The 21,049-nt window shown below is 46.1% G+C and overlaps 1 protein-coding gene across 2 annotated transcripts in view; it reads left to right on the top strand.

The window, feature by feature from the left end:
• Nucleotides 1–4,806: 4,806 nt before the first annotated feature.
• The window catches only part of NCAPG2 (non-SMC condensin II complex subunit G2), a 61,366-nt gene continuing 45,123 nt past the window's right edge, over nt 4,807–21,049 (top strand). The window contains exons 1-6 of one of the 2 annotated variants that reach the window (XM_066585370.1): nt 4,807–4,910; nt 11,711–11,794; nt 12,881–13,069; nt 14,000–14,114; nt 16,113–16,270; nt 19,599–19,733. In XM_066585370.1, the coding sequence (XP_066441467.1) occupies nt 11,717–11,794; nt 12,881–13,069; nt 14,000–14,114; nt 16,113–16,270; nt 19,599–19,733 (675 nt within the window). In that variant the 5' untranslated portion in view covers nt 4,807–4,910; nt 11,711–11,716. Of the gene's footprint in view, nt 4,911–4,991; nt 5,030–11,710; nt 11,795–12,880; nt 13,070–13,999; nt 14,115–16,112; nt 16,271–19,598; nt 19,734–21,049 lie in introns of those variants that run through there. The other variant, XM_066585369.1, reaches the window with a different exon arrangement.

The following is a 21,049-nucleotide window of genomic DNA, read 5'->3' as shown; positions in this document are numbered from 1 at the left end:
CTAACAGGAGCAACAAGTCTAACTGTTGCGTGTGCGGTAGTGCCCGACTACACTCAGGGATGGTCCTCCTGAATCTCCCTGTAGATGCTGAAGAGTGGTTTATCAGTCTCTTCACGAACATTTCCGCTAATTACACTGTTCGTGAGAAATGGAAAAAGGAATACTCTATAACTACTTAAGTGTTTTGCACCAGAAAGAGTATTACTGACTACCCTGGAAACTACACCTGCCAGGCAAATAGGCAGGGTGGAGGGAGATTTTTGGGGAACTCACTAACGGGTATTGCTCCTCCTACGGTACGATAGGAGGGGAATGGACACAGAATCAGGTCCAGTCCTTAGGAGACGTTTACTGTCTTTGTGGAGACATGAGGTAGAGGACCCGCCTGGAAGGTAATTGGACAGGGGAGTGTGCCTTAGCAAAAGCCCTTATGCTCCTCCACATCCTGTCAGACAGCATTGAGGATAATGAGGTTACCCCCAATAGTTACTTTATCTCGATCCAACTCAGTCTGTGTTTTGTGGTTATCCTGTCATGTTGGTCTATCCTTGTTTTCCGCATAGGTACGGCAGTTCCTTCCAGTCTTGTCACTAGGTAGTGTAGGGTCAGGGTGAGGCGACCTGGACGTGTTCACCATTAGGACTATCTCCAGGAGGGACATTGGTGTGGGTGAAGTTTAGGGAGTCCCACGCCGTGCGTACCTGTGCACGCTACTAGTATTGTAACATTATACTAGAGCGAGAAGAGAGACCCCTGGTGGTAGTTTTGATCTACACGTGTACATTGACGTCATAGGATAGCCAAGGGGGGGTACCTGATGAGTTTTAAAAAAATAGAGACCAAGTTAAAACTAGATTCGAGTCCATTTTCCTGATCATTATGGTAAATAAACGTTGACTGGATTAATTATGTTTATTATAATTGGCAGTGGTTTCTAAATTATACTAGAGATGCCTTATAGGGACGAGTCGACCAATAGGACCTACCTCGACTATGACTTTTAAAATAGAATGGCCTTAGATATGACTTTAGCTAAAAAGGGGAGTGTCTGTAAGATGATAGGGGAGACTTGTTGTACCTACATCCTAGACGACACGTGACCCGCGGGTAAAGACGCACTTGCCATTAAGAAGCTGACCGCACTAACTAAAAAGAGCTAACTTTTGGGACCAGCACTCGCCATGGATGAGCGGGTGGTAAAGGATCCTGGCACAGACGGGCGTCGCTGTTGTATGTGAACTGATGGTTATCTTTTCTGTTCTAGTCTGCTGTGTTATCCCCTGTGTCAGAGAGACCTGTGAAACTGATGCTGGAAAAGCCGCTCCCACCATGAGTTTGCTGAATGCATCCCCAGAAGGAGTGGACAAGTCCTACACCCCCTTGAAGACTCTAAAACGAACCTTCAACGCGCTCCAGTTATAGGCTCATGCGCAGAGAACTGTGAAAATCAGATTGAGAGTTAGAGGATAGACATTTTAAGGGGGGATTGTGATAGACATGATAATTAATTAGTATAAAATGTCTATCGATTTGCACTAGACGTATTATGTGTGTTTTGTGACTCAGCCTAATGTGGAACTCTGCTGCATAAGGAAAGAGTTAAATCACAGTGTTATGTTATTGCTTATGTGTTCATCTTGAGTGTTTTCCCAGTCCTCCCCATCCCCCACACAGAATCTTCTTGAACAAAGAGATATGTACTTCCAGTTTCAGTTTTGAGCACGTTTGTGAGACAAAGACTTGCTTATACATTGGACTTGAGAGAAGGTGGGCAGGAAGGAGGGGGGATTCTATATGATCCGACAAATGAGAATCATATATGTTACTGATGTAACCTGTTAAACGCCCATAAAGGGCAGGTGTTATCCTTCTCAATAAAAGGCCCTGTCTGGCTGTTGCTGGGCAGAGAGCCATTTTGGATATGAGGCTGATAGCTTGTGTCTAATTTGCTCCACGATGTGTGCACACGATACAATTCGGAAGCTACAAAATACCCCAAAACCTACTGGAGAAAACTATAATCCAGAACACTATTTTGCCGCATATCATGCCCAAGAGAGACCATTGTTCTCTATGAACACTTAAAGGGGTTGTCCCGCGCCGAAACTGGGTTTTTTTTTCAATAGCCCCCCCCCCCCCCGTTTGGCGCGAGACAAACCCGATGCATGTGTTGAAAAAAAAAACGGGATAGTACTTACCCGAATCCCCGCTCTCCGGTGACTTCTTACTTACCTTGCGAAGATGGCCGCCGGGATCTTCTCCCTCGGTGGACCGCAGGTCTTCTGTGCAGTCCATTGCCGATTCCAGCCTCCTGATTGGCTGGAATCGGCACACGTGACGGGGCGGAGCTACGAGGAGCCGCTCTCCGGCACGAGCGGCCCCATTCAGAAGAAAGAAGACCGGACTGCGCAAGCGCGTCTAATCGGGCGATTAGACGCTGAAAATTAGATGGCACCATGGAGACGGAGACGCTAGCAACGGAGCAGGTAAGTGAATAACTTCTGTATGGCTCATAATTAATGCACGATGTATATTACAAAGTGCATTAATATGGCCATACAGAAGTGTATAACCCCACTTGCTGCCGCGGGACAACCCCTTTAATCAATACCGCCCATACGCAATTATAATGTGTGTGGGTGATGTATATAAGCGCTGTTGCGAAGTAATGGCGCGGGAAATATAAACAGCACAAAGCATGATGACTGCGCAAGATACCACCGTCGACTCCACAGCGGTAAAACCCTTGCGTGACTCACGTAGGCTTTTACGCTTATGGCCATGTGAGCCCGGCCTTACGATGAATGATCTATTGGCCTGTGTGAAAGGGCCATTAGTGGCGACATTCACTGGTAGGAAGTACAAATTGGGGGTTTGTGCAAAATGTAGTTTCACGCTGCTTATCGACAGGGATCTGGTGGCCATCTTAGAAAATAGCGATGTGGGAAAACATCAAAAGTGGAGGACAGGCGACGAAGGTAACAGCTACTCGAGTTCAACCCATAACCAGCTGGGCATAAAGAGGCGGTACAGACATCTGCGATGATTTAGTGAATACTGCAATGAGCAGGGGGTTGGACTCTATGATCCTGGAGGTCCCTTCCAGTTCTCCGACTCTATGATTCTATGGCGCAAACATCCTTAATATCTGCAATTTTCGGAAATTTGCTTCCCACCTGGAAAACCACTTAATGCTACAGGACATATAGTTACGTCCTGCAAGTTCAGGATACGTATGGGAAGAATCGCGGGTCGATCCCGCCCCATACAATAGGGGCACTAGCTGTGTCTTACCTACCCGCACCAGCTCTGATAAGCTATGCCGCTCATCAGAGCTGTTAACCATTTAAATGCCCTGACCGATGTTTGTAGGGTCCAGTATAGGTTGCTGTGTGGTTGCTATGGCTTCTGAGAGGCCCCAGGGCTGTCATTGCAGAGTGCCTATCAAGTCATGCCCGTGGGGTGCCTTGATAGATTGCCTGTCAGATCGCTGTATGATGTAATGCTGTGGCATTACATAATACTGCTGGAGTGATCAAAGCATCGCGCCCCCTGGGGACTAAAAAAAGTAAAGTAAAAATAAGTTTTAAGAAGTTTTTCTAATTGTTACATAAAAAAGTAATAAAGGTTTGAAAAAAAACTCTTGCTATATTTATAATAAAAGAATCTAAATAATACAACATATTTGGTATGGCTGCGTCTGTAAATGTCTGATCTATCAAAGTAACGCATCATTTATCCCGCACCGTGACGTCATCAGAAAAAAAAAAAAAAGAGCGCCAGACTTGCGTTCTTTTTTAGTCAGCCCATCTCCAAGAAACAAATGTAGTAAAAAGCGATCAAAAAGTCATATATATTCCAACATAGAAATAACAGGACGTCCCGCAAAAAAATGAGCCCTCGCACAACTATGTCGGCAGAAAACTAAATAAGTTATGGCGGTCAGAAGATGGCGGCAAAAAATAATAAAAGTAGTGCAGAAAAAAAAAAAACCCTCTATAAGTTTAGTATCGTAGTAATCGCACCGACCCGTAGAATAAAGTTATCAGGTCATCTTTGTTGGCGTGTGCGCACCGTAGAAACAGGACGCACCCAAAATAGCGGAATTTTTTTTTCCATTTCACTCCACTATGAATTTTTAAAGTTTTTTCAGTACATTATACGGCACATAAATAGTACCGATGAAAAATACAACTCGTCCTCCGAAAAAACAACAAGCCCTCAGACAGCGACAAATAAATAACAGAGTTAGGATTTTTTAAAAAGGGTGCGGTTTGGCCGCAGCGAAAAAACGCAAGATTTACGCCGGGAGAACCACTGCTGCAAAAACCACGGCGGCTTTGAAGCGGCCCGGCCGTTCGCTCTTCCGCTGCGGCCGGCGCTCCCACAGAGAGCGCGGCCGCAGCGTAAAAAAAAAAAGGACATGCTGCGGTCGGCAAATCCGCGCCGCAGCGGCGGCTTCTGCTGGCTTAGAGAAATCTGAGAAATCTTGTCCACATGGCTGGCTAATCCCGGGATTAGCGGCCGCATGCGGATTTGCCGCGGCGAAATTCCGCACGGAATTTCCACGGCAAATCCGCCCGGTGTGAACCCAGCCTTATACAAGTCCTGCAACATTTTATGTTCCCAAAACTGGTGGCATTAAAACAGCCGATTTGTGCCGCACAGACAGCCCTCATACAGACGGCGAGAGCTAGGAAATAAGCTAAGGCTCTTTAACAGGTCGGTCACTAAAGGGTTAATAAACTCTCAGAAGCTACGGCGCAGCGGTTTCCATGACACCCGCCAAGCAAAACAGGAAGTGCAGAGAGACGCTCGCAGCGTGATGACGCACTTCCGGGAACTGGCTGGCGGGCTGACGGGGATTTGAATTGAAGAGCAGGCGGGAAGTGGATGCGGGATACAAGCAGGTAAGTTCGCAGGTCACAGAGCGGGCGTCCCTCCTCGTGAAGGACTACAAGTCTCAGCTGTGCGGCGGGCAGTTGTGACAGTCCCGGCGCCAGGACTGTTTATGGTGTGGTGGTACAATGTGAGTGCCCGTGCGACATGGCGCGTGCACAAGGCTGATACGTTGTATCCATACAGGGTGATATGGTGTATCCACTTAGTATCTGCCTGTGCCTTAAAGGGGCCGTACAACAGTTACAAGTCACCCCCATCAATGGGGCAGGGGTCAGCTTGCTGGTTGGTGGGATCTCACTGCAGTGACCCCACTGATCTCAAGAGCAGAGTGATGTCACTGCGGGGAAGAAGCGCCCCCTGCAGTCACAGGAGAGTGGGCCATGGGAACCCCCCATTCTCAGGATCGGTGGGGGTCTCACCGATCAGCAGGTTATCCCCTATCCTGTAATACCAGCCTTTCACAGCACTAACTGACCAATCGCTGGGCAGGAGCGCTGTGATTGGCTGCTGACTGTTCCATCCTTACAGTGTTGCCGCAGCGATACCTTAAACACAGGACGTAAGTTTACATCTGTTGCGCTCAGTTCCGTGCGCCCGTGACGTAAACGTCCGTCCTGTTGCAGTGAGGCCGGCGACCCCGCGTACCTGTTTCTTCTGTAATGCGTGTGATTGCGGACGCTCGCCGTCAGGCATGCGCAGTACAGATTTTTTTCCTCTTAATGTTTTTCCTGCGCCGTTGATGACGCACGGACCCGCAGCCTATGTGCGATGTTAATAGCGGGTCGAACGCTTCCATCAACTTTAAAGGAAATCATCCGCAGCAAAATAGAGCGCGCTGCGATTTTAAATTTTTTTTTTTCCCCTCCTCTCGTGGAAATCGCAATTCATTTCCACGAATGTGAAGGAAAAAGCGAGTTTACATCGCCGGCTTTGAACGGTATTTGCTGCAGATTCCGCAGCAACCATCTGCTCGTGTGCCACCGGCCTGAGGGGTTACGGGGAGACGGACAGAACAGGCACGGGGTATCAGTGGCGCTGGAGCTGATGACAACCATTATGGGGGGCGCTCATCATGCAGGACGGCGTGCCGTTACACTAAGGCCGCTCTCGCGCAGGCAGGGGTTTTTCAGCGTTTAGTGGGCGTTTGAAACGCCCGCTGAGAACGCTGCACTGAGCCTCCATTGATTTCTATGGGGCTTCTTAGCCGAGCGGTTTGGCGCGGCATTTCTAATGCAGGCTGTATTGAGCGCTGTATGTTCTCTTTTAGTGCGTTGCAGCGCCTTTTAATGCACCAGATCCCCCACTGCAATGATGGGGTGCGTGAAAAACACAGTTAATGCGTTAACAAATGCCGTTCTAAAACGCCGCGTTTAAAACGTCGTTATGAGAGCGGCCTGAAGGTGCTTCTATACGGAGGGATTGTCCTTCAGGAAGTTGTAGGACTGTTCGAATTTGAAGGATAAGCGTTAAATCATCGTTGGCTAATCGTTGGGCCCATTGTCCAATTTGTGGGAGACCCGCAAATGAAGCCGCCCATAGGGATGCATTAGCGTCCGCCGGACAGTAAAAAGCGTGCGGATGTTTTTTTCTTCTTCTCCCGGCGTGCGGATTGAAATCACAGCATGCTCCGTTTTCCTGCAGATCCCACACAGATCGCTTCCATTAAAGTCAATGGAAGCCGTCTAATCCGCGAACCCCCCTCAGCTGTCACTGGGGACGGACCGCGGGAAAGCAGGAGACTTGAAAAAAATGTAAAATGCACTGCACCTGCGTTGGGCACGTTCAGACGCATCCGCCGTGTGGAAGAAAGAAGATCCAGCCGCGCTGGAGAGGTGAAAAAACCCTGAAAGGCGACGATGAGCGACGGGAGAATGAAAACGGCGCGATCTCAGTGCAGTTACACACAACGATTATCGCTAAAAATACGGCTTTTGAGCGATAATCGGTGTGTCTAAATGGGCCTTTATGCAGTTCGTGCTGCAGCATCGTGGCAGGGGGCTTATATGGTGAAATGTGATAGCTGCTTCAATTAAATGACTTCTCCAAGAGCTGATTGGACAAAAGTTAAAGCGCACTAACTTTTCAGACAACTTCTGCTCATCTGCTATCTTGTTAGTCTCATCATTTCTGTAATATACTTGCATGAAGAATTGTGTTGCTTTACCACTGTAAATCACGTTTGAAGCGGCTGCCACTAGGGGTCTCCCTTACAGGTTCTCTGTAATTAGGTACAGAGCTTCTGTAAGAACAAGGACACAGGGACGTATCCATAGCAACAGTGGGATATTTTCACAGGCAGCTCCCATGCACTAGCAGGCTGACAGATCTGCAGACACTGTGATAACTATCTCTACTGTCTCTGCCTCCCCTGCTGTTACCGTGTGCGCGCTCACATGTTACATTATATTGGGTTTACTACCCATTTGACTAGAATGTCTCATTGCCCGTATCACACTCCCCATCCATGTGAATTCTGCAGGGATGCAGGCGTTTTCATGTGAAAACAGGCTCGCATCACTTTGGGGATGCAGGGATTCTCTGGCTCGGCCGTCACAGCCATTACAGAGGGTCGCAGAGTTCACCCATCGCTTTTAATGGAGGCAGCGATGCTGCCATTTTCCCCTTTGGAAATAATGGGGCTGCGATGCAAGATCACACAGCCAGATAGAATATGCTGTGATTTGTTTCCTGCATAGCGTTGCGGTTCCATGCAGGAAAACATCGCTCATGTGTATGACCCCATTCAAAAGATTGGGGGTTCACATTTGTGCGACTCGCGACACACAAATCTCACGCGATTTTGACACCTATGTGAAGCCGGTCTGTGGGCATGTAATCAAAAGCATACGCTGCGTATGTGCAGCATTTATACGCAACGTCACAAGGCGACAGAGCGTGTTATTTAAAAAAAAATGAAACCAAGAAGACTGAGGATAACGGCGTGCATTAGATAGGCAGAAATGGCGATATGGCTGCTTACCGCTGCTCACATGGTTGGGTGAGCCTGGCCTTACAATTGAGCCACATTATGTAACAACTGGAGAGTTGAGCGATAATATGAAGTATGTATCACCACAAGTATAAAAGAATGCAAGAATTGGGAATCCCCAAAAGATGACTAACAGAATGGTTCTAGTAGTCAGATGACTGTATCATATAATGGAGTAGATGTTGAATGGAACTCCAACTTTTCCTAAGTCATCCCTAAATCTATTGCAGACCCTAAAACCAGACACCCCTGTCCCTTAGTATCCCTAAAAATATTCCTAATAGAAAATCTCTCTGAAACACTGACCTTGAGACAAGACAACAGAATCGAACTAAGAAGGAAGGCAAAGATGGATACAATGTGAAAGAGCAAATAGCAACTATGAGGCTAAGAAGCAAGAACTGAGCTAGGAATAACCACAGGAACAAGACTACACTGGCAAGCAACAAAGCTAGATTAGAAGCAAACTAGCAATACTAGTTAAAGGCACATAGCTTACGCTATAACTAGCAACACACTGCAGAAGCCAGTAATATATAAAAAGAGATTAACCAGTGTGGAACTCGCCAAACAAGCCCGGGCTGCAGCATTGTCTTGGCAGACCCACTCTAATGTATCAGCTATGGGAACCGTTACACAGCAACTGCCCCAACAGCAAGCTAGAAGACGGGAGAGGATGAAATAGCAGGATGATTCCTGTCGATTGTCTTACAGTGTTTTATTAGATTTTTTTTTTTTTTTACTTAGCCAAATTTTTGAGCTTTTTATTTTTTTTCCCAACAGCTTTTCCACCAGTCTAAAACATTTTACGCTCTTCACATGGTGAACCTATGGAATAAACTATATACAGTCACAGACCCTAGGTTAGTAGGTCATATGTGAGCAGACGTCTCACAGCCTGTTAGCATCCGTGAAACCATTGAGACGCCATTTTTGTTGCCAGTGGCGGGTGTGTGGAGATGGGGACCGGGAGTTTCATCAGTTATTTTGGAGAATCCCTTTGTGGGTTAAGCCCTTGGGGGATAGTCACACGTAGCAGTGAAAGTGGGCTGGTGTTTGTGGATGGTGCTTTCCAATATTAGTCATGTTACAGGATATGACGCCCACAAAGGTTGTTTTTCAACAGTTTGCTCTTTCTATGGCGGCGCATCCAGTTAGTCACGATCTCGGTGAATAATGCTGGATGTAGGAAGGTCTGTGAACGTGTTGGATTTGTACAGACTGCACTGGAGCCGCACATGCTGAACTGACCCGTAACCCCTTAAAGGGGAGAATATTATTGATGATCTACACTCAGGATAGGTCATCAATAGTTGATCGGCTGGGTCCATCGCTTGGGACATCGACTGATCAGCTGCGCAAATCAGAGATTGGAGTGGAAATATGTGCCCTGACCTCTGTGTAGGTACCAGCAAGAGAGGCTATCATTGAAATCAATGTGAGCCGTGCCTGCAGTTACAAGCATCGGCCACTAGACGGAGGTCAGAGAAGAGACTTCCGCTCCGACCTCTGTGTAATTGCGGTGCAGACAGCGATCAGGATCCCCGAGCAACAGACCCCAGCCGATCAACTCTTCATGACCTATCCTGAGGATAGGTCATCAATAGTATTATCACTGGAAAACCCCTTTAAGGACCAGGGTGTTTCGGTCCTAGAGGGTTAGACACTATTTAAGTAGTGTTCCCCGATTGTGGTTGTTTACTGCCCCATTTTATTTTATTTTTTTTTTCAACTGCCAAAATTATTTTTGCAGCCTTTTTTTTTTCTTTTGTAACATATAGGGCTTTTTTTATATCTGTTTTTCATGGATTTCTTTGTTTTTGTTTTATTGGGTATATATAAAATTTGTATATTGACGCTAAAATAAAGTACAGGAATGAGTTCACTTTGTTTTGGACGTTTTGATATATAATCTCAGATCACAGGGCGCAAATGGCAACGGCTTGGGTTGGCGTTGGGTCATTTTTTTTATGTCTATTTTTATTTTAATCTGTAAATTTTATTACTTTTACTTATTTTTGCAACTTTTTTTTTTTTTATTTGACACTTTTTCCCTGTAGCTGAGACATCCATAGGAGCCCCAGTTACAGGGAAAACCATCCACCTGTAGTGGGGCCGATTCTACCCTCCATTGATCAATATTGCCAGGGGGAGGGGGCGTGGCTCTAGCAGTTCTCGGTTTGTGGTAAGTAGGGTTCCCCCCCCCTTTGTGAAGTCAATATTATTTAATAGGGAATATAAATGCAGCTGTCTTAATGATGAAACTCCTTAATTGGCCCAGTAATTGCATTGGTCACATTTTTTTCATTCTGCAATTGTGTGTGTGTGTGTGTGTGTGTGTGTGTGTGTGTGTGTGTGTGTGTGTGTGTGTGTGAGTGAGATCATTGAGTCCTCTCTAGCCTAGTAAACCTTTCCCAAACCCTCCACACCAAATAGCTATATGCAAAGCACTAGGGATGAGCGAGTTTACTCGCTAAGGCACTACTCGCTCGAGTAATGTGCCTTAGCCGAGTATCTTCCCGCTCATCCCGAAAGATGCGGGGGAGAGCAGGGAGGAACGGAGGGGAGATCTCTCTCTCTCTCCCTCTCTCCCGCCCGCTCTCCCCTGCCTACTGCCGTAACTCACCTGTCAGCTGCGGCGGCCCCCGAATCTTTAGGGACGAGCAGGGAGATACTCGGTTAAGGCACATTACTCAAACGAGTAGTGCCTTAGCGAGTATACTCGCTCATCACTACCAAGCACCCATCGTGAAAACTGATCGGTCGGTGGGGAACCGACCGCTGGGACCACTACTGATCTGGAGAATGGGGGGACCCGTGTACCCCTCTTTCACAGTTGAACATGCCTTATCCCACTTCTGTAGTGTGGAGGAATGGAGCCGCTGGTTGCACATGCACAGACATCCCTTTCAATGGCGCAGATACATAGCTGACCACAATGATGTTTTCCATCATGTGCATCGCTTTATTAGAGACCCCCATATAGTAGAGTGTTGGACTACTTTGGCCTTCAGAACTGCAGCAATTCATTGTGATGTACCTTTCACTAGGTGCAAAAATCGTTCAATGGGATATCAGCCCCTGCGGACAGGAAGCTTAGTGTAGATGCTACAAATTAGATGGGGGTGCTGACATGTTTCAACAGCATGTGCAACATTACATCTTGTTGGGAGTCGCTCAGATCGCTGGATTTTCCTATCTAATGTGGATTCACACTGAAACTGATCCACGGAAAACTTGTCACCTGATTTTATGCTGCACGCCGGGATCACGGGGGTAATTTCCATACATGGTAGCTCTAATCGTGAAAGGGCCGGGGTCTAATAAAGTGGCCAAGCGGTATACATTTCACTTAAAGTATTGTAATGAGACCTTGAAGAGGACCTGTAATGTGGTAAAACCAGTAGGACTGGCAATGGCCCTGCTGACTCTATTCCCCACCACCACCACCACGTTCCCTTCCCTTCTTCCGAAGGGCCTCTTCTTAGATTCGACTCCTGGTGGTGTGTCCTCTAGGCGGTCCCCACTTATCACTGTTAATGGGTGATGTAGGATTTGATTGACAGTCCGTCATCCATTGATAGAGTTGTGGGGACCGCCCACTTGACACATGAACCGCACTGGAAGCTAGACCTAAGAAGATCCCATTCGGGTGTGCGGAGGTGAGTATAAGGGAGGGGGCAATAAAGTTAGCAGGAACGCAGCTGCAGGGCTATGCAACCAGCCCCGCTGACGTCCTATGGATTAAATACTATCATACTAGATTTTATTAGTAATCTTCGTAAAAATCTTAATAGTTTTCATATTTGCTGTCTGCAGGTCACAATGTCGAAGCGTGAGGCGTTTATACAGGCCACAGGAAAGGAGACAGTAGAACAATTCTTAAACTTCATCAAGCTACATGTAAGTACTGCGCCATTGAGAAGTGTTCTCTGCTTTAGACAATCCCTACTTGTTAGAAGGGTCTTCAGACAATAAGTTGATCACAAAGAGTCCCCCTGCTAAGATCTGCAGTGATCAGCTGTCATTTGTAGGGAACCCTGGCAGCAAGTGTTTAATTTCCCTGCAGCGCCACCACGTGGTGAATGATGCATTACACAGTGTCCATACAAATCAATACATTTTCAATGTAATACAGGACTGGGCGGGTCCTCCAGAACAAGAGATGCTCTTTGTAACCACTTTCCATTCCGGTCAAAGGATGAGAATCCTGAACAAAGAGCTCCAACCACACACAATTAAAGGGGTTATCCTTGTTGATGAAATTGATGGCCTATCCTGAGGCTAGGTCATCAATATTTGATCGAAGGGGGTGTCACCTGGGACCCCCACTGATTAGCTGACTGAAGGGGCCACTTCATTTGTTTCAATGTTATATCTGAGTACGATCCTATTTGTACTCACAACTCCATACTTTTCATAGCGGCCATTCTGAGTATTGCAGATTTGTCCCAATGAAGTGAATGGGACAAGCCAGCAGTGTTCAGAATGGTTTCTAAGTACAAACAGGATCATACTCAAAATTTAACATTGAAGCGGATGCAGTGCTGTGGCCCCTTCAAGCAGCTGATCGGCGGGGGTCTCAGGCAGGGGACAATGAAATATTGATGGCCTATCCAGAGTGCGGTGTCAATAATGGGCATGGTTAACACAGAAGGAGGTGGGGAAGTCCAGACCGGTTACAACAAACGCATTGGAGGGTTTGGTCCTCATATACCCAATGAATGACAAAAGGCGATGGTGCTGCTCATAATAAATACAAAGGTTTGGGTAAGTTGGTCTTCATTCCTCCCCATCGCAGCCAGTTTGCTGGATCTCTCCTGGGTTATAGTCCATTAAGGACATATGTATTTACTTATATAAGCATTACTAGCGGAGAGTGTTCTCTGTAGCCCTTATGTTGAACGATTCCCTCTTAGTCTAGAATCGTCATCCGAAGTCTTTCAGGCTTTTCCTATTGAAAACAATCGCACATTAAACCTTTCACAGAAAGATGCATCTGATCCCTTCGATCTGAATGAATTGCTACAAGAGCTGCCAAGGAAGCAGAAAGAAGAATTATGGCAGAAGCTGAAGACGTTGCTGGCAGACACTTTGGTGGCAAATCCGGTGGAATCGTGGAACCGACTAGAAGATGAGAGCGATGACGACATGGAAGTGGAAGGAGCCTCGGATTTGGTACGTGATGTTATATGAGATCTATTTAATCCATGTAGTTGTTTCTCGTGGAAAAGTTGTATATTCCATACTGTGGTAGATATGTAGTGAATCGTAAATTGCAAATATCACATCCCTAATCTGTTATGAACTCAATCACTTACTCTAGCTGCGAGAGCAATTATTACTACTACAAGGCCTTCCTGCCATGTCCACAACATACATGTTGTTTTACAGCAGTTTTTCATTGAATTAACCAATTAAGGACTAAGCACAGTAAATTTACGGCGCTTGGTCTTGGGGTTTAAACTCAGCCGATAGTAAAAATATGCCAGGGGTTTAAAGCCCCTGTTCTGCAATAAATCAGAGGCATGTCGGGTTGTCAGCTGTTAGTCACAGCTGATAACTCGGAGGGGAAGTCAGGAGAGGTTTTTAACCCTTTCTGGCTCCTCCTTTCTTTAGTACACAGCGCTCAATGATAACTTCCACTACACAAGCTGGCAGTCACGTGACCGCCGGGATTCCCTGCTACAGCAGAGCTGCAGGGTCCTAGCAGACCCTGACCAGTTCAGCCAGTGACTATTGTGACTACAGGGGATGTTTTCTCCTGTAACCGAGGCTCCTATGGATGCCCCAGCTACAGTGGAAAAGTGTCAAATTAAAAGTTTGCTACTACAGATGATCGAGCACGCTCGGATAAGTCAGTTACTCAAGCGAGCCTCGCTCTTCTCGAGTAACTGCATTCTTGTCCGAGCGTGCTGTTGAATGCAGTGACATAATTTATTTTTTATGTTCAATAATGACGTTTTTATTGTGCAAAAGTAGAAAAACTTGGAAAAAAATATTCCGGTATCTCTGTTGTAATAATGAGTTGCAGAATGAAGTTATCCTGTGATTTATACCAAACAGTGAACATTGTTAAAACAATAATCTGTTTTTTGCTCTTCCTAGAAATTCACAATGGATGTTATACATGGAGTGACGACTGTCGCCACAGTCTCTGTGTCTGTGATAGATGGCGTTGTAACCTATGGGGCTCTCCTGGAATGTGCTGCCATTCTCAAAGGTAAGATTTCTGTTCCTTTAAGGGGTTGTGTCAAGATTAGAGATGAGCGAACGTGATCGGCTCCGCCCCTTTTCGCCCGAACACCGAACTTTGCGAGCAATTCCGTGCTCGGGCGAAAAAAGTTCGGGGGTCGCCGTGGCAGCGCGGGGGGGAGTGGGGGGGGGGGGAGAGGGAGAGAGAGAGGGCTCCCCCCTGTTCCCTGCTGCTGCCGCCCGCGCCGCCGCGCCTCTCCCCGCCCCCCGGCGCCCCCCGAAGCTTTACGCGCGGACACTGAAGTCCTCGGCAAAGCCGGTGTCCGGGAGCGTAAGTGTTCGTTAAGAACACGTTCGCTCATCTCTAGTCAAGATGGAAACCTCTGTTCGTATGTCTAATTCGAGCATAAGAATGTCGTAGAGATGGGTACACTATTTGGTACCCTGCTTTATGGCCAGAAATATTCTGTAAGAATGACTCCTGTTCTGGCAGACCATGTGCAGTCCTTGTATAACATGACAACCATTTATGTTAATGGATGTCCTGTAATAATACATCTCCACTTCAGCAGCCGCCGCTAAAGGGAAATTGAATGTCTGGCCTCTGCTTTTTCTGGCAAGATCAGTAGTTTTCTGGAGGTGGTGGGTGCAGGCCCCCGGTGGAGATCTGAGACGCGCGCTGGGCCTTGAATTTGTACAATCAAGAATCTCCAGAATTGATGATGGACTTAAAGGGGTTGTCCCGCGGCAGCAAGTGGGTCTATACACTTCTGTATGGCCATAATAATGCACTTTGTAATGTACATTGTGCATTAATTATGAGCCATACAGAAGTTATAAAAAGTTTTTTACTTACCTGCTCCGTTGCTGGCGTCCTCGTCTCCATGGTGCCGACTAATTTTCGCCCTCCGATGGCCAAATTAGCCGCGCTTGCGCAGTCCGGGTCTTCTGCAATCTTCTATGGAGCCGCTCGTGCAGAATGCAGGCTCCGTGTAGCTCCGCCCCGTCACGTGCCGATTCCAGCCAATCAGGAGGCTGGAATCGGCAATGGACCGCACAGAAGAGCTGCGGTCCACGAAGACAGAGGATCCCGGCGGCCATCTTCAGCGGTAAGTATTGAAGTCACCGGAGCGCGGGGATTAAGGTAAGCGCTCCGGTAAGCTTCCTTTACCTCCCTGCATCAGGGTTGTCTCGCGCCGACCGGGGGGGGGGGGGTTGAAAAAAAAAAAAAAAACCCCGTTTCGGCGCGGGACAACCCCTTTAATGGGGTTCTCCAGTGTGGTTAGGCCTTATCCACATTTGAAAGGTTATCCAATAAGCAGCTGCCAGGATCACCTGAAATTATCAAGAGATCCGGATAGGACAAAATGGGGAAACCTTTCCAAAGCAAAATTGTCTTGTTTGGACCACAGAGAAATTGTTGTTCTGTATCTAGCAAAAAAAAAAAAAATTCTTCATTGGGCATCCCCTTTAAAGGGGTTGTCCCGCGATAGCAAGTGGGGTTAAGCACTTCTGTATGGCCATATTAATGCACTTTGTAATATACATCGTGCATTAAATATTGGCCATACAGAAGTTATACACTTACCCCCTCCGGTGCTGGCGTCCCCGTCTCCATGGCGCCGACCAAAGCCGCCTTCTGCCTGGATTTGACGCGCTTGCGCTGAAGGGGCCGCTCCAGCGTACTCGCGCCGCAGAGGTCTTCTGCGCATGCGCAGAAGACCTCTGCGGCGGGAGCACGCCGGAGCCGGACAGAAGAGGGCAGACAGCGCAAGCACGTCTAATCCAGGCAGAAGGCGGCTTTGGTCGGCGCCATGGAGACGGACGCCAGCACCGGAGGGGGTAAGTGTATAACTTCTGTATGGCAAATATTTAATGCACGATGTATATTACAAAGTGCATTATTATGGCCATACAGAAGTGTATAACCCCACTTGCTATCGTGGGACAACCCCTTTAAATCTTCTGTTTTGTTGATCCTTGCTTATTCAGTTTGCTTTCTACAACTAATATACTTTTTTTTCAGAACTTTTGGAAGCTTTGCCACAATCCGCGTCCGGGGTGCGTGTTGCTATCCAGGGTCTTTGTGAAGCCTGGTGGGAAAAGGGACTGGAGGAGAAGGAGGAGTTTGGAAAAACTGCGCTGCTTGTGCTGCTGGCAAAGTCGCTTGATGCCAAGTGTGTGGTATGTCGCAGTTGTGGAAGTCTTCATTTATTTATGTGTTTTCTATTGCGGTATAACGAATAGTGAGTGTTTCACTGAGGACCCAGCATCAAAAAAGTCAAGGTTTAGTTGAAAAGAAAAATTAAAATAAAAAGCAATCTCCCCAAATTAAAGATTTTACTAAATATCACCAATTTAAAAAATAAAACCACTTCCTTACCTGCATCTAAATTACCTGGCTTCCTGCGGGAGTCGGGCAAGAACTTTGAGGTAATGTGCTCCCAGTATCCACCGTGTCCTCGCAGCACCCCCTACTATGTAATGTACTGAAAAACTTGTAAAAAATTGTAAGTGGATTGAAATAGGAAAAAAAGCACCATTGCAGCATTTTTAAGGGTTTCAATGAAAATCCCAGCACTTCCTTAGACTCCGGTCACACAGGACAGGATTTCAGCAGAATTCTTGCTGAATGGCCGCACTGAAAAACCGCTAGATTTCCACTGGATAAGTGCAGCTTCAAAACTTGCGGCGTTTGGAGCAGTTTCGCCATCGGCGTTCCGCTGCGGCTCCCTGTCCCCATAGAGAGGAGAGAGGCCGCTGTGGAAACAAGAAAAATATTAACATGCTGCGGAATTTAATTCCACGCCCCATGTCCGTTTTTGTGTGGCTTGGCTGCAGCTTGTGGACAAGATTTTTGCAAAATCTCATCCGCTTTGATGACAAATCCCGGGATTAGGAGGCTCGGGTGGAATTGCCATGCGGACTTTCCGCACGGAAATTCCACCGCAATTCCATTTCAATGGAACCCAACCCTAAAAGTTCAACTTTTATTGTTAATCCTTAAAAATGACAAAGGTAGTGACCGCACACAGCAGCACCAAGCGTTAGCGCTCTTAGTCATGGTTTTCTTAGTTTTGTTTCTACGATGCACACAACAGTAAAAATAAACATGATGGCTTTAGGCTAGGTTCACGCAGGGCGGTTTTGCCACGGATTGCCATTGAATATCCGCACTGCGGCAAAACTGCTGCGTTTGCAGTGCAATGCAGCACAAATGAGATTTGCCAAAAAGCTGTTCCCACAGGACGGATTTTTTCCGCACAGCCGCAGTGCGGAAATGCAACTGCGGCGCGGTTTTAAAAGATGCAGCATGTTCATTCTACGGTCTTTTCCGTAGCGCTTTTTTGTCCATAGACCTCTATGGACGCAGCCAAAACCGTGACAAATACGCGGTAAAAAGCGCTGCGGAAAAAAACACGAAAATCCGCAGCAAAATCCGCAAGCCAAAATTAACCTTTGAAGCGGTTTTGCCGCAGAAGCAGTTCTTCTGCGGCAAAACCGCAGCAAATCCGCCCTGTGTGAACCCAGCCTTATTCTGTGGGTCAGTGCGAATACTACGTTACTGAATTTTTATAGTTTTTGTTTTGTTTTTGCTGTACTACTTTTAAAAAAATACAATATCTTTGGGAAAAAATAAAGCTATTTTCTGCCGCCAACTTCTGACCGCCGTAACGTTTTTATTTTTTCGTCAACATAGTTGTGTGAGGGCTTTTGTTTTGCAGGACGTCCTGTAGTTTCTATAGGTACCATTTTGGAGTACATGTGATGTGATCGCATTTTATCATGGTTTTTTCTAGGAGACGGTGTGACCAAAAAAGTGCAATTCTAACTTGTATTTTTTCTGACAAAGTTCACCACGAGGAATAAATAATGTGTTACTTTGATAGATCAAGCTCTTATGGACGCAGCGATAACAAATATGGGTTTCTGTTTTGTTTTTTTTAATCTAGATTTTATTATAAATATGGCAAAGGGAGAAGGAGTAAATTTTATTAGTTTTTTTCCCTTAAATAATTAAGACTTTTAAAACTGATTTTTACCATTTTTTTTTTCTTTTAGAGAAAATTTCTCTTCCATAGAGAACATGAACTTGCGACGGTTTGTTCGCATCTTCACTATGACGTAATACCATAATATTACATTATACCGTGATTTCACAGTCAATCTATCAAGCCACTCCACAGGCATGGCTGCTTAATAGGTGATCTGCAGTGGCAGCCCTGGGAGCTTTCAGAAGGCCCTTGGCTATCATGGCTACAAAACTGCACTCCGCGACCTCATTGTGGGGATAGTTGGGGACCCCTGATCTGCAATCAGGGCATTTAAATGCTGTTATCAGAATTGACGGTGGCTTTTTAGGGGTTAACAGCCGTGATCAGCATGAGTGTTGATTAATATAATAATCATATTTGGTAAAATCTTTATTTTTTGATGATGGCTACTGTGAGTGTTTGGTTTCTTAGATTAATCTGTGCAAATACAATATAATACAGAAAATGACCTTCTATAAATCAAGTTTTTATATGAAACATGTTTTAAAAGAAATTTTGGTGTTTTTTTTTTTTTCCTTTATTTTTCGATATCACAATCTATATTTTTTTTACAAATCATTAAATTCTTGCAGTTTTCATACTGACCACTAAACCGAAGAATAGTCTGGCCCTTCTTGTTCTACAGAGAGAACTTCTCAGCAGTCGTCTTATTATAATCTCAGGCAGGATTACAGTGAGATGTGACACCTAGACCAGTAATTGTTAAGAAATTATAGTACCAGCGTTTCTGGGGGCGCAATGCGTCACACAGCTTTACTATATGCATGTCACACACATAGCACTGCTACATACATTGTTCATTCCATACAACAGGGATCAGAAGCAGCACATCACTGGAGATGAAGGATCTGTGATGACGTCACAATCGTGCTCCGCCCCTGATCACATGACGGTGATACTCATCCCGAGTGAATGACTTGTATGCTCCGCCCCTGATCACATTACGGTGATGTCCTCAAAGGTCCTTCATTGCCAGTGAGGGAGTTATATGCTCTGCCTCTTATCACATGACGGTGACGTCATCACAGGTCCTGCATCGTTGTGCAGATTACAGGCAGACTACAAACCCCCTGCGGCCTCAGTTGCTATGGAATACTAACGAACACCTAGCCGTACAGCAGCCGTGTGCGTACAGGACCTGTGATGGTGTCATTGTCATTTGATCAGGGGCGGAGCATGTAACTCCCTCACTGGGGATGAAAGACTTTGATAATGTCACTATAATGTGATTGGGGCAGAGCATGTAAGTCACTCGCAAACCCACTCACTCGGGCATGGACGGACAGGTCATCGTTAGTAGTTTGATAACATGGGATCCGTCCTTCACAATAGGTGATGGTAATCCTCCCCCTCCTAGCACAGGTCACGGAGCATGCCCACAACGCTCTCCTATAGAAGTCAATGTGTCAGGGCCTCAGAACTCAGTTTTTTAAATTTAGAAATCTTTCTTTCAACAGGTTGCAAACATCACTCGCTTGTGGCAACTGCATTCTTCTCTTCTAAGCTTTGATTACAACTCGGATGAGAGCAGCGAAGTGAAGGATTTGTTACTCCAGTGCTTCATGAGTATTAACCACATTAAAAGAGAAGAGGTAATCTTGTGCACCAGAACGAGCGTTGTTACTTACTAATTGTGTTTGTTAAGGGACGCTATTCCTCTCGGTGGGAGAAACAAGACGATCTTGTAGATATGATGCCTTTTAATGGCTGGCAAAAAGAGATGATGTTACAGCAAGCTTTCAAGGCTAGTTAGGTTTCCTCATCTGACTAGCAACCAGTCTGATAAAGAGGCCTAAGTTTCCTCGAAAGCTCGCTGTAACATCATCTGTTTTTGTTAGCCGTTAAATGTATCATATCTGCAAGATTCTTTTGTTCCACTGAATCCACGGGCGTATAGTAAAACGCAGTGGGTATCCCCGCAGCGTTTCACTGATGTTCTCTGCCAGCAGAGAGCCGGCAAAGACGGCAAAAGAGCACCGAGGGTACTGCACATGTCTGTATATCTCACGCACGCGGTCTTGCGCAGTACGATTCTTGTCTTTTTTGAAAATTCGTTGCTCTGTTTCATAGCGAGGTTGCGTATGAAAGTGCCGCCCATGTGCAATGTATTTCGTATGGACAACATTTGCATACGCTGCCCATACAAATGTATAGGGCTCACGCTGCGTGGTACGCCTAGAAATAGAGCATGCTGTGATCTATTTCTCACGTTTTTCTACATGCAGTGTCTACACACTCATATTTCATTGACTCCATTCACTGCGTATGACGTGAACATGAGCGGTAACGCGGTGCCAAACTCTTTTTCTTTTTGTTAAAGGAGTGTTACCCGCAAAGACTTTTATCTCCTATCGATAGTATAGGTAATACATGTCTTATTGCTGGGAGTCTAACTGTTGGAGCCCCCAGTGATCTTGAGAACTGGACCCTCAGACGCCACTGTGAGTGGGACAAGCAGAGAGATTAATGCGTTGGGTAATCTCCCTTCACCTCCTTATTTTTTTCTTTTTTCAAAATTGCTTTCTGTCACCCTCTTCTGAAACTCCTAACTTTCTTTTACATTTTTTTGTCTTTGAGGGTTTATTTCTCATCCGAATCATTGGGGGACACAGCTTAAGACCGTGGCTACTGCCACTAGGAGGCGGGCACTAAGCAAAAGTATTAGCTCCTCCCACTAGCTATACCCCTCTTGCAGGCACCAAGCTAACCAGTTTTAGCTTAGTGTATGTAGGAGGCAGACCTCTCCAGCGGTCTTCAACTGTATCTTCCATGAAGCTGGTAATATCAGGCTGGCACTAGACCCTCCTTACCCCATTGAGGAGGGCGAACAGAATTGAGTTAACCATTCTGCTGTTGGCCCAAACCTCAGAAGGCAAGGAGGCACAGTCCAACTATCAGTTTGACCCTG

Source organism: Eleutherodactylus coqui, chromosome 12, assembly GCF_035609145.1.
Source record: "Eleutherodactylus coqui strain aEleCoq1 chromosome 12, aEleCoq1.hap1, whole genome shotgun sequence".
Lineage (NCBI taxonomy): Eukaryota > Metazoa > Chordata > Amphibia > Anura > Eleutherodactylidae > Eleutherodactylus > Eleutherodactylus coqui.
Note: the sequence above shows the minus strand (reverse complement) of the source record. Positions and strands in the feature narration are given on the sequence as shown.